The sequence below is a fragment of the Onychomys torridus genome, chromosome 15 (genome assembly GCF_903995425.1).
Source record: "Onychomys torridus chromosome 15, mOncTor1.1, whole genome shotgun sequence".
In the NCBI taxonomy this organism is placed as follows: domain Eukaryota; kingdom Metazoa; phylum Chordata; class Mammalia; order Rodentia; family Cricetidae; genus Onychomys; species Onychomys torridus.
The window spans coordinates 16,682,443-16,695,136 of record NC_050457.1 but is presented as its reverse complement, the minus strand read 5'-3'; the positions used below and the strand labels follow the sequence as shown (position 1 = coordinate 16,695,136).

The 12,694-nt window shown below is 48.1% G+C and overlaps 1 protein-coding gene across 3 annotated transcripts in view; it reads left to right on the top strand.

Moving 5' to 3' along the window:
• Cmya5 (cardiomyopathy associated 5) overlaps positions 1–12,694 on the top strand; it is a 99,007-nt gene that overhangs the window by 38,975 nt on the left and 47,338 nt on the right. For 2 of the 3 annotated variants that reach the window (XM_036207203.1, XM_036207205.1), the window contains exon 2: positions 2,420–12,221. In XM_036207203.1, coding sequence (XP_036063096.1) covers positions 2,420–12,221 — 9,802 coding nt within the window. The remainder of the gene's footprint in view (positions 1–2,419; positions 12,222–12,694) is intronic. The other variant, XM_036207204.1, reaches the window with a different exon arrangement.

Sequence of the window (12,694 nt, the reverse complement as noted above, 5' to 3'; positions counted from 1 at the left end):
TCAGGCAAGTACTTCACAACTCTGTGTGCATACTGGAGCCGCCCAGAGCTTTACCCCAAAATCATAGCAATGGCCAGACACTGTCCTAACAGGAAAACGAGAGTTAGTGCAGAGGCCTGGGTGGTGGTGGTATTTTCTTAAGGTTCCGTACAGGTGTTCCTGAGTCCAGAGCCAGTCACAGAAGCAGAGACTAAAGTAGCTGAAGTTTTCCTGTGTCCTGCTCAGTCCTCAGCCACTCAGATCCAAGTAAACACTCTGAGGCTTATATTAACTAAAATTGCTCAGCCATTAGCTTAGGCCTACCACTGACTAGCTCTTACACTTAGATTCAGTCCATTTCTGTTAATCTATATGTTGCCATGTGTTCCATGGCTTTACCTGGGTGCCATTACATGCTGCTCCCTGGACGGTGGGCTGGTGTCTCCTCACTCAACCTTCCTCTTCCCAGAATTCTCCTTGTCTGCTTATCCCACCTATACTTCCTGCCTGGCTACTGGCCAATCAGCATTTTATTTGTCAACCAATCAGAGTAACACATTCACAGCATACAGGCCATCCCACAGCAGACTCATGATTTTTTAAAAAGTTAATAAGGGGCCTAAATTTGGTATGTATGTCTTTCTTTTAAAAAGTGCTCACCTTTAACATTTACACTTAACGGTTGTATAGTTTTGTTTCTTTTGTTGTGGATGAGTACAAGAGGCCAATCAGCGTTTTGGAATTATCTCAAATTATAGCTACATTCCTAGGAGAAGAGACTCTAGAGTCTTAATCTCCAGCTTAGTGTTTACGAAGCAATGGCCAATATCCAACAAAGCTGCTTAATCCGTCAGGAACAGTCACAGCAGAAGTCCTAAAGCTAAGCCTTGCTGGGTAGACAGAATTTTGACGTGCACAAGAGGTTGGGTATGGAGGATGAGAAACAGTTCAAAGGGGGAAGCAAAGGAGAGGAAGAGGGCCACAGAGCCTGATGCTGGGTGTGATGGCAGCTGCAGGGACAGCCTCAGCCATTGTGTGGGAGGGCCCATGGGAGCAGGCCATGCACACTAGCCTCCAGATGCAGCTAAGAGGCACAGTAAATATGGGACAGGCAGCTGCTGGTATAGCATGCCATGTCATACATTCTTACATAAACTTTTCTTTATGGTTCTGGAAATCAAACCCTCAGTCTTTCACATGCTAGACAAATGCTGAGGTTTTGTTTTTGTTGTTTTTAGAAATATACTCCAAAATAAAGAGTATATAGCATAAACTAGTAACATAGCTTATTCATTATAAAGCATTTTATACTTTATGTGATTGTATGTGTTATGCTTTTATGGAACTGGAAGTGTATTACGTTTTTTTTCCCCAGTATCATCACAAACATGTAAGTAATTCATTGAGCTCTGATGTTATGATGGCGACAGTGACACAATGCAAAAGGAAGTCCCCAGCTCCATTCTAGTCTCCTAGGCCCATGGCTGTTTATGTGGTCCATAGTTAACCACGTTCTATTCTGTGGTACATGATTATATTTACAGTAGAAGTTAATCATGCCGGGCGGTGGTGGCGCCCGCCTTTGATCCCAGCACTCTGGAGGCAGAGGCAGGCGGATCTCTGAGTTCAAGGCCAGCCTGGTTTACAGAGTGAGTTCCAGGATAGCCAGGGCTACACAGAGAAACCCTGTCTTCAAACTCCCTCTCTCCAAAAAGAAGTTAATCATGTACCTTCTTGTAGGAGAGAATGGGGTTGGGCTGGGGTGGGTAGGCTGGAGGGGGTAGAGAAGGGAAGAGGGGGGATCTATGATTGGCATGTAAAATGAATAAAAACTTTCTTAATTAAAAAAAAAAGAAGTTAATAATGTAAGAGGCAGCAACAGGTACTTAGAAATACAATCAGATAGGGACCGAGGAGCCACGGAATTTGATCTTCCTGTTTTGTAAGTATGAAGAGCTTATTGAGACTTGTTTTAATGAGGAGTGTGATAACGCCAGCCTGGAAGGACAATGGGGCAGGGGGGCTGAGGATGGGCAAATAGGAGAGGCAAGCATCGCTGGCTGGCCTTTTAGGAAGCAGACAGAAGTGGGTGGTCCGAGGCTGGGCTTGGTGGCAACTCTGGGAACAAAGGGCACTGATGCAGTCATATGAGGGTCTTGATGAGCCAAGGGAGCCTCAGAGACTGGGAAACATGGGAGGACCAGAAGGGAACCCAGCAGAGGGAAGATACAAAAGATGAACTTCAGCTGCTGAATCATTCTGGGCTATGTGACTGCATTGGCTATCCTGATGTTAATTTTTTAACTTTATTTTATATTGACCCCTACATTTGCAGTAGATGGCAATATGATTTCTCTATTTTACCTTTACTCATTCTAATAATGAGTATGAATATGATCTTATTACTGTAACATATAATTATTGATATCATTAACTGCAGGTTGTCAGATGAGGATGAAGAGGGTAAGACCAGGCAGGAGTGTATCATCTCTGACCCCTCCTTCTCCATGGTGGCGGTCCAACGGGAAGACAGTGGCATAACCTGGGAGACCAATTCAAGCGGAGCTTCCACTCCCTGGGCTTCCGAAGAAAGTCAGACTTCTGGCATATGTAGTTTGGAAGGGTCAGCTCTGAATTCCCCTCCAGGGAATGTGTCCTTTATTGTGGATGAAGTCAAAAAGACTCGGAAAAGAACGCAGAAGTCCAAGCGTGGCTCACCATCGTTACGTCGGAAAGGCAGCAAAAAACGAAATTCTCTGGAATCGCAAGATGTCCTGGCAAACAAGGAAGATGGTCCTTTAATTTCAGAAAGTCCAGTGCTCAACACTGAGAAAGAGAAGTCATCTATGGGCACTTACGATAAAACAAGGAGGAAGAAAACAACGTCAAATACGCCTCCCATCACCGGGGCAATATACAAAGAGCATAAGCCACTAGTGTTGAGGCCTGTCTACATAGGAACGGTACAATACAAAATTAAGATGTTCAATTCAGTTAAAGAAGAATTAATTCCTCTACAATTTTATGGGACATTGCCCAAAGGTTATGTAATTAAGGAAATACATTACAGGAAAGGGAAAGATGCATCCATTAGTCTAGAGCCAGATTTGAGCAACAGTGGTTCTAACATAGTTTCCCAAAGAAGTAAAGTAGTCGCCCAAAGCCGGGAAGATGATAGGGTGAGAGAGCTTGCTCCACCTTGGAGAGGTGCCCTCGCCAAAGGGCCAAAGTCCATGACCTCATTATTTAGTCATGAAGAGCAAAAGAAAGTGTATGTCGATTCCCCCTTCAATGCCACATCTGCAACCGAGCACACATTGTCCTCTTATTCCAGAAAAGACACAGCAGACCAAGAATATCTAAGACCTCCACAGACGGTGCCACAGCAGCTAGCTGACGAATCAAAGACCCACACAACAGAGCCACCCAGCACACCAGCAGCCACGGTCCTCGAGAAAGCAAAGGAAGAATTTGAACCAGACTCACCAGGAAAGGAAAGTTCAGAGAATGAGGCTTCGGTGTTCTCAGGCTCAGCTGCTGATGTCAAACAGGCAGACATGGTTTCTGTCAACCATTCCATGTCACGGGAGGCAGAGGAGTCTTTGGAGACAGGACCACTAAGACTGGCACCATCCATCCTAGAAAAGTTTGAGTCAGCCAAGGAAGAGCTAGAGCGGACTTCAATAGAAAAGACAGAACCAGCCTTTGAACACCTGACCTTGCCTGAGCCCATAGTCCATGGAGAGGAGGAGCATGTGCTTGAGCCCATAGACCATAAAGAAAAGGAGCATGCGCCTGAGCCCATAGTCCATAGAGAGGAGGAGCATGCGCCTGAGCCCATAGTCCATGGAGAGGAGGAGCATGCGCCTGAGCCCATAGTCCATGGAGAGGAGGAGCATGCGCCTGAGCCACCTGTCTCCCGAGCCTCACAAGAACCAGAGAAGGGAGTAGAAATCATGGATACCACTGAACCCGAAGATTCTAGTCTAGAAGAAGAGATCATAGAACTTGATTACCCAGAAAGTCCGTTAGTTTCTGAGGAGCGCATCCCATCACCTTTGTCCCCTGAAGTGGAGCACAGAGAAGAGTCCATTCTACCCTCGCAGAAGACATTCACACCTGAGCATGTCTCTTTGTCTGAGGAGGAAAGAGAGGAAAGCGAGTCTGTTTCTACTGACTCTGCGTTTGCATCTGAATATTCGGTCCCACGGGATTTGAGTCGTGGACCAGAGAAGCAAGAAGCTGATGTGAAATCCACCTCTGAACCTGCAGTTTTTTCAGAGGAGGATGAGGAGCCAGAGGCTTATTCCCCAGCCGTGGCGTCTGAATCTGAGCACTCTCTCTCTCCATCCACCATTGAGAAGACATCTGCATCCCAGTCCCCACTCTTTTCACTAGTTACACCAGACCATCTGGTCCTGTCTGGAGATGAGGCCTCGGACAGCAGGTGTCCCACACCGGAGTCTGCGCCTGCTACTGAGTATTCGGGCCCAGAGCATGTTGCGCAAGAGTTGCTGGCAAGAACAGGTGGCCATAAGCCCCTATTGAAGTCCCGAGATGTTTCAGAGCCCATGATTGTGACAGAAGCCCGGAAAGAAGACACGGGGCCTCTCCCCCCAGGTGTGGATGCTGCCTCTGAATACCCTCATTCACCATCGTTAACGGAGAAGGCTTCTGAGCGCCACTTACCGCCACCCCTGGCTGCCACACTGAGACATGCACTTGTATCAGATGAGCATCTAGACAGTGAACATTTCATGTCAGATTCAAAAGTGACACCTAAATCCTCAACTCCGCAAAATGTAACACAGGAATCCCCCCCGAAACCAATTGATGGCATGCCCCAATTCAAACCAAAAGGCATTTCTCAGCCCGTGACTCTGTTAGAAGAAGAAACGGGAGATGTGCGGCCGTCTTCACCAGATGTGGTGTCCGCGTCTCAACACGCTGTCCCACCACACGCAGCCGAGGTGCTTTCTGAAAGTCAGGTCCCACTTCCTTCAGGTGCCTCATCTGAACACGTGGTCCTACCAGAGGGAGGGACCATAGCAGGCCAGCGGTACTCACGTCCCTCCACATCTGCTTCTGAACCCTCAGTACCAACACCATCAGTAACACCAGAGTCCCAGGAGGAAGAGAGTGCCCGCACATCCCCTCTGCTTCTAAAAGGTGCCGCCTCACCCACAAATCTATCAGAGCAAGAGCAGGAAGAGGGAGACATCGGGCCCTTCTCCCCTGATTCTGCCTTTGTGTCGGAATTCTCCTTCTCACCCTACCCAACTCAGGAAACAGAGAAAAGAGAGCTGGGGCGCGATTCTCCACTGTGCTTGACATCGCCATCTGAGCACACTGTTTTGTCGGATGAAGACACGGAAGAGGCGGAGCTTTTTTCTCCGGATTCAGCATCACAAGTTTCAATCCCACCGTACAGAATCCCAGAAACAGAGCACAACGAGGCCCAGCCAGACTCGTTACTAACTACGAGGTCTGCTCCAGAATACCCCTATTTCTCAGAAGAGGATGAAGAGGAGTCAGAATCATCAGCGCTCACACCTGTTCCCAAGTGTTTTGACCCAGCACAGGAGCAAACGGCTGGGCCCTTCCCTCTCAGGCCTGTACCCGAAGACCTGAGCCTGCCACCTTCAGCAAATCAAACAGGCCAAGCCGAAATGACGCCAGATGCTCCAACAATCTCAACATCTGTGTCCGAATATCTCATCCTGGCCCAGCAGCAGAAAACTCAAACATCTCTGGAGCCCGAGGCTGAAGGTTTGGTACCACCACCTTTAACCAGTGGACGGGAGGAGGGAGATGCTAAGGGCAGCTGCGCAGCAGCTGCCACAGCTGCCTCTTCATCTGCGCTGTCCCCACTGGGAAAGGAAGAAGCCGAACCCATTTCGCCCACATCTCAGTCCTCATTTCCACCTGAGTCAGCCTGCGTCCTTAAGACAGACCAGGAACCCCGAGCATCACTCTCTCTAAAATCTGCACACGAACAGATGGCTTTGCCCAAAGTCAGAAGGGAAGAAACTGTGCGGGATTCTCAGGGAGCGACAGCCCGCGCATCACAGGATCAGACGCCAGAGCCTCAGCCTCCAAATGTTCCAGGGTCTGGGATGAAATATTCAGTTTTGTCTGACTCGGCACAGGCGCCAGAGGCGGATGTCAAACCCGATTTAGCTCCACCTGTGACTTCTGAACTCGAACGCAGAATGTTGTCAAAGAAGGAGCCCGAAGTGGCAAAACCATATTCACCTCCAGAGGAAACATCTATTTCTGGACATGAGGTTTTATCTGGAGTGAAAACGGAAGGGAAACAGGGCTCCAAAATCACCAGGGAACTTCCTGCAGCTTCGGCAGGGAGAGACAGGGAAGCTGAACACCGTCCGCCCGCACCACCAGCATTTTCAGAAGAAACGCAGAAAGAAACCGAAGCCAGCTTTTCTGCCACCACAGTGCCAATAACTAAGCTCGATTCGAATTTAACTGAGTTAGGCAGAGACGAAACCCCGACAGATTCATCTCTCAGCAGCCCCGAGGGACACCCGGGCTTAGAGCGGGTAGGGAAGAGTGGATTAGGGGGAAGCTTGCCACCACTCATCACATCCATAGGCGAGCACTCGGTCCTCACAGGGCAAGAGACAGGACCAAGTGGAGGGGCTGCCGCTGTCGCCGACAGCCCTTCGTCTGGAGGTGCAGCTTGGCCAGGAGCAGAGAACGAAACCAAGTTAGATTCATCTCCGAGTCTATCATCTCCATCACAGCGTTCTGTTGGGTCAAAAGTAGAAACTGAAGATGTTAAACCTGGTTTGCCCATTTCCAAAGTGCCGGCAGATGTGTCTGGGGGAGCCAGGGCAGAAGACAAACAAGGCCTTTCATTCTCTGCAGCTCTCGATGCTGAACGCTCAGTTTCGTCACAGAGAAAGGACTTGGTGTCTGTCTCAGAGATGTCAAGGCCTCAAGCCAAACTCCCCGTCGACTTAGGTGGTGAGGTAAAGGAAGAAGTCAGCGAGCTGCCGCCCTCACAAGTGTCACCTGCACCCAGACACACAGTTCCAAATGGCAAACCTGAGGAGATAATAAGGTCTCCTGGGTCTGAAAACCTAGTGTCAGACGACTTAGCCCCAACGTTACTGGCCCTCGGGGAGGAGACGAACAGAGAAGCAGAGGAGACATCTTCTTCGGAGCTGGGGGCTTTCCTGTCAGGAAAGCGAGAGCTCGTGAAGCTCCCCCGAGAGCCTGAGGAGACACACAAACAGTTATCAGAACTCATTGGTGGTAGAGGCAGAAGTGAATCCTTAGGTATAGACCCATTAAAACCCCTTGTAACTGAACCAGCATCTTCTGTCTTGGAAATGGGCCCCACTAAGCTTAGGAGCAGAGGAAAAGAACAAGAGGAAAAGAGGGAGTTTCCTGTGCCAGCCTCATCTCCATTAGAGACTGCTTCTTCTGACCTCTCTGTAGGGCAAAGGGAGCTTGAAAAAATCCTTCACGGGGGGCAAGCTGTTAAGGTGCCTGATGTGGGCAGCTCTTTCACAGATGAACCAGATCTGGCTAGTCAACAATTCTCTGACAGGAAAGAGAATTTGGAGCAATCCAAATTGTTTATGACAACTGAGTCTGTCGATGTTACAGCAACAAAAGAGAAGGAGACTCTCTTTTCTCCAAAGGATAACACTTGGATTCTGGAAAAGCCATACGACTTGGCCAATCAGCATGAAGATAGAAAACTGGGATCCCAGCAGCTGGAGTCCCCTGACAGCAATGAGCGGATGCCAGAGAAACTCAAGGCTCCTCCACTGGATACAGACCACATATCTGGCATCAGAAAGCAGATTCTACCACAAGCTGTGGAAGAACCCCATTTGCCATTGCAAGAACAAGTATCTATCCCTCATGTATCTAGTGGCAGGATGGAAAGCTCATCCAATAAGACTTCCCTTTCTGAAGAAATAAAGTTGCTTCAGGAACCACAGCCTCTGGTTCCAGCTGGAAAGGTGGAACGAGACAGAGCAGAGGAGAGGCAGATCAATTCTTTCACAGAGAGTGAACGTTCAATACCAGAGAAAGTAAATACAGAATTTCCTGGGCCTTGCAAAGAAGAAACCCAGGAGGAAATCAAACTATCTCTTGAAAGAACTCTCCAGAAATCAGAGCCTGGCCCATCTGCAGAACAGGTAAAGGCAGAAACTGCCCCCGTTCCTGCCAGAGCAGCACGTTTCCTGGCCAAAGTTGCAGAACCCACATTGGACAACAACCAGGAAGCAAGCACAGCACCAGTGTCTGGTGAGAAGCCATCTCAAGAACCAGAACATGTTCCATCAAAGGCTGCAGATGATGCCAGTGAATGGAGAAAACCAGCCCCCAACGTGAAAGTGTCCATCCAAAGTAAATCTGCCCTTGCAGTCAAAGCAGATGTCACACCTCAAGCCCCAGCGACACCAGAGGTGACACAAGGGCCATCTGAGAAGTCATCAGTGGCTGAGCAAGGTCTTCCTGCAGAGAAGGGGAAGAGAGGGATTTCATCCTTCAAATCATGGATGTCTAACTTATTGTTTGGATCAAGCACTCCAGATGATAAGGTCAGTGACAAAGAAGAAGGCTTAGAAACCCAGCCAAGTCCCCCTGTAGAGAAAGCGGCCACAGCCGTAGAGCCTAAAGGTGCAGTTCCTGCTGAGGTTGACGCCCTTAAACTGGCTGAAGAACCCAAAGGTGTGTCAGTTAAATCCAGCGAAAGCCAAGACCTTAAAGAAAAACTCCCATCTTTATCAAAGGCAGAAGTTTTAAACCAGCCTGAATCCAACTCTGAAAATTATGGGGAGAAAGAATCTCAAGGCTATTTGGAGGGAACGGGGATAAGCTCAGCTATGCCAGCCGGTGGCAAACATCTTGGAATTCAACCTCGTTCCCCCACGGGTGAGAAACTGGTCATGGAAGAAGCCCCAAACAGTGTTCCTTCTCATGTTACCCAGAGCCAAAGACACCAGAAACCACAAATCTCTCCTCCATCTTCCTGGAGGATTTCTGCTCTTCAGGAAGAACCGAGCAGTGGTCACAAAGAAACATTGCTCTTGTCACCTGACGTAGTAGACAAAATGCCACAACAGCCCAAATCAGCTCCATCCGACTTCACAAGGACGGAGGAACCCGAGAAGCCAGCGCCAGTGATTTTGCCGGTAGAATCAAAAGGCGGTTTAATTGATCTTGGTGGAGACAGACTAAGAAAAGAAATACCACAACCCACTTCTTTGGAACCCCGTGAAGAGGAAGTCATACGCCCCACAGAGAGGGGTAGCTGGGAAATTAGATCGTTGTCCCTGGCAGAGAAGAGGGAGCTGGCAGAGAAACAAGAAATCATGGCTCCCTCGGAGCTTAGGGAAAATAAGGTGGCAGGAAAGTTGCAAATGACGCCGGAATCTCGACCTTCCAAGTTGGAAGAATCAAAAGCCGCCGAGAAGCTGGAACAGCGCATCTCTCCAAGTGAAGAGCTCGTGGAAAAACCCAGCGTGACTCTTGCTTTGGAGGAGAGGAGAGAAAAGGAAGAGCAGGCATGGGCGTCTTCAGAAGGAAAGAAGCAGGGGCGTGGTCCCTCCTCTCCAACTGCAGCCATGCCTGCGCCTGGAGCATCGGCTGTCTCTTTGGGTGGAGCCCAACCATCTTCCTTGGTTAAACCACGACCCATTACTGAACAACCAGAACACATATTCACAGAGGTAGACCCAGACATTAGGGAGAGGAAGGCAGCAGAAACCCAACTACATGCCCTGGAAGAGAGTAAAACTTTAGTAGAAAAAACCAAGTCTTCCCGTATGGAGCCTCCCCCTGGGGAGGAAATGGTTGGCCCTTCTTTGACTCAGGGAGGAAATCTGGACTTGGAGAAATCAAGTGAGAATAGAGCCGGTCTCAAGGAGGAAAGGGGGCAGTTTCTAATGCCAGGGTTGTCCTTGGGTGCTTTAGTGGCTGCTGAGGATGAGAGTAAGCCGTCAAGATCTCTATCTAAGGCTGCTGAAAGGACATCAGAGCGCACCCCCGATGAAACAGAGCACTTGGGAACACCGCGGACTCAGCTGTCATCTGTAGAACCACAAACTCTTGTTTCAGGAGCTTCTCTAGAACATACAGCGAAGAAACCCGAAACATGGTTGGAGAGGCCGACAGTCCACACTATCCAGACGTCTGAAGATCACTTGACCGGCATGCCGAAACAGTCCGCTCCTGTTTCAAAGAGTCCCTCGGAAACTGTGGAGGAGGTGCACAGAAACAAACCTCTCTCTTCAGCAGCAAGCAACTATACTCAGTTTATGCTGAACGCATCAGCAACCAGTGCTGACGGATCGGCTCCTTTGAGAGGCCCATCCCAGGAGCCCGAAGGCACCGCTGCGAAAGATGAAGAATTTGCAATAACCAGCAAGCCAGCTGGACTTTCAGAGGACCAGAAGAGTGCCTTTAGCATCATTTCCGAAGGGTGTGAGATACTGAATATCCATGCTCCTGCCTTCATCCCTTCTGTGGACCAGGAAGAAAGTGAACAAATGCAAGATAAGTTACAGTATTTGGAGGAGAAAGCCTCATTTAAAACTATACCCCTGCATGATGAGAGTGAGGAAGTTGCTTCCCATAAAACACGGAAGGACAAGTTAGAAGATCCTGATAGGAAAGTCTTGTCACTCACAGGAAGCGAGCCAGAGGAAACTCAGAAGACAAAAGAGGAGACAGCCACAGAGTCAGAAACAGGGGACTTCACTTTTATTCATCCCACAGTTTCCAGTGAAGAGGAGGATTATTTTGAAAAATACACTTTGATTGATTATAACCTCTCCCCAGACTCCGACAAACAGAAATTAACTGTTGAGGGATTCCCAAAGGAAGCCACGGAAACAGCGACTTCTTTCCCAGAAAGTTCAGATGAAGGCGCCCTGGAACCCGAATATGACTTGGTAAAGTTAGATGAGAGCTTTTACGGTCTAGCAGAGGACTACAGCGAATTATCTCATGCAGAGATGCAAAAGTCTTTGGTCATCCAAAAACCCGATGATGAAAATGTGTCGAAGGGTATCAGTCGAGAGGTGGGCTCCAGATCACCTGGGATGCCCTTGTTTGATGTGGAGGAAGGAGTTCTATCAAGGAGTCAGATATTTCCCACCACTGCCAAGGCTGTTAACCCTGAGCTTCTCGAGGAGCCGCCTGCTCTTGCATTTTTATATAAGGATCTGTATGAAGAGGCGTTTGGGGAGAAAGATGAAGGGGGCACAGCTTCTGAAGGTGACAGTGTGGATTCTGAGGCGTCATTTCCGAGGCGACATTCTGACACTGAGGACGGAACAGGTATGTATTTTGAGAAGTATGTACTCAAAGATGACATTCTTCATGACACATCTGTAACTCCAGAGGATCAAGGCCATGGCCCGGAAGAAAAGCCAATTGGTGAGGATGATTCACATCAACCAAGAGTTGCAGAAAGGGAAATTGGGAGAAAGCCTGAAACTAGTTTTTGGGAGAAGAATCTGGAAGAACAACACAAGGCTGTTGACAGGGGAGGGGACTCTGTAGGCCACATGGAGCTCCATGATGGGGTGGCGGTGCAGCAGAAAGCTCCGGTTACAGAGGAAGTCAGAGCGGTCACCCAGAAGATGAGCTACGCAGTTCCGTTTGAAGACACCAGCGGTGTGCTGGAGAGTGGAGAAGAACCAAGCAGCCAGGGTAACGAAGCAGGAAATGCCAGTCCAGAGGTTCATCTGAATGTCCCAGTACAAGTGTCTTTCCCAGAGGAAGAGTTTGCAACTGGTGCCACTTATGCTCCAGAAATACCGCAAGAACAGCTCATTTCGTCTGAGCCGCGTGAAGAGAGGTTCCACAATATCCCCGTACAGGATGAATATGAGTTCGTTGACTCTCTGGTCAGCCGAGGCATCTTCCCGGAAGAACCACATTCAGAATCCACACCCCAAGTTGTGTTATCTCAAGGAACAGAATCCTCCGAGCACATCAATGAACATGAACTCATGAATGAGGAGGAGCCAAGGATGTCTGCCGAACAGAAGGAGCTGGACGGAGGGAGGACAGAAAATGACCAGACCGTACCAGAGCTGGTTACAGAGAAGACACAGAAGGAACAGAAAAAGGCCCAGGTTGACTCTTACTGCTACACCTGCAAAAGCCCAGTCTCTGAAATGGACAAGGTGTTGGACATTCACAAAGACCATGAGGTTTCAGCACTTGACACAGCCATCAGTGCTGTGAAGGTAAACCAGCTTAACGCACACAATTATACATGTATGTTGGGTTGCTTTCACATTTTCTTAAAAATGACAAATATTGGATATTCATTTTAAGCAAAACATTCTGAAAAAAAGTATGAATATTTCCAAAAGAATTTAATTAAGACTACTTTATCTATTATTTCTACAGGTGTATCATGTGTCAGAGCATTTTTCAAGGTTCTTAGGATATCAAGAAATAATATGGGGTCATTGCCACTGAGGAGTTTACTATCTCATAGCAAAGACCCTTAATGTTATAAAAAAAAAAGTAAAATGTTTTTAATCTCTATAATTACACATTTGCACACAGAACAAGTTATTTTCTGTCATCAATAATATTGTCCTTTAAATATGCATCTACTGCACTGACCAATTCTAAGTGTTAAAAAAATTTTTGAAACAATAAGATTTTAATTTTGATTCTCATCATATCCCACTTTCCCAGGGGTGCTGTT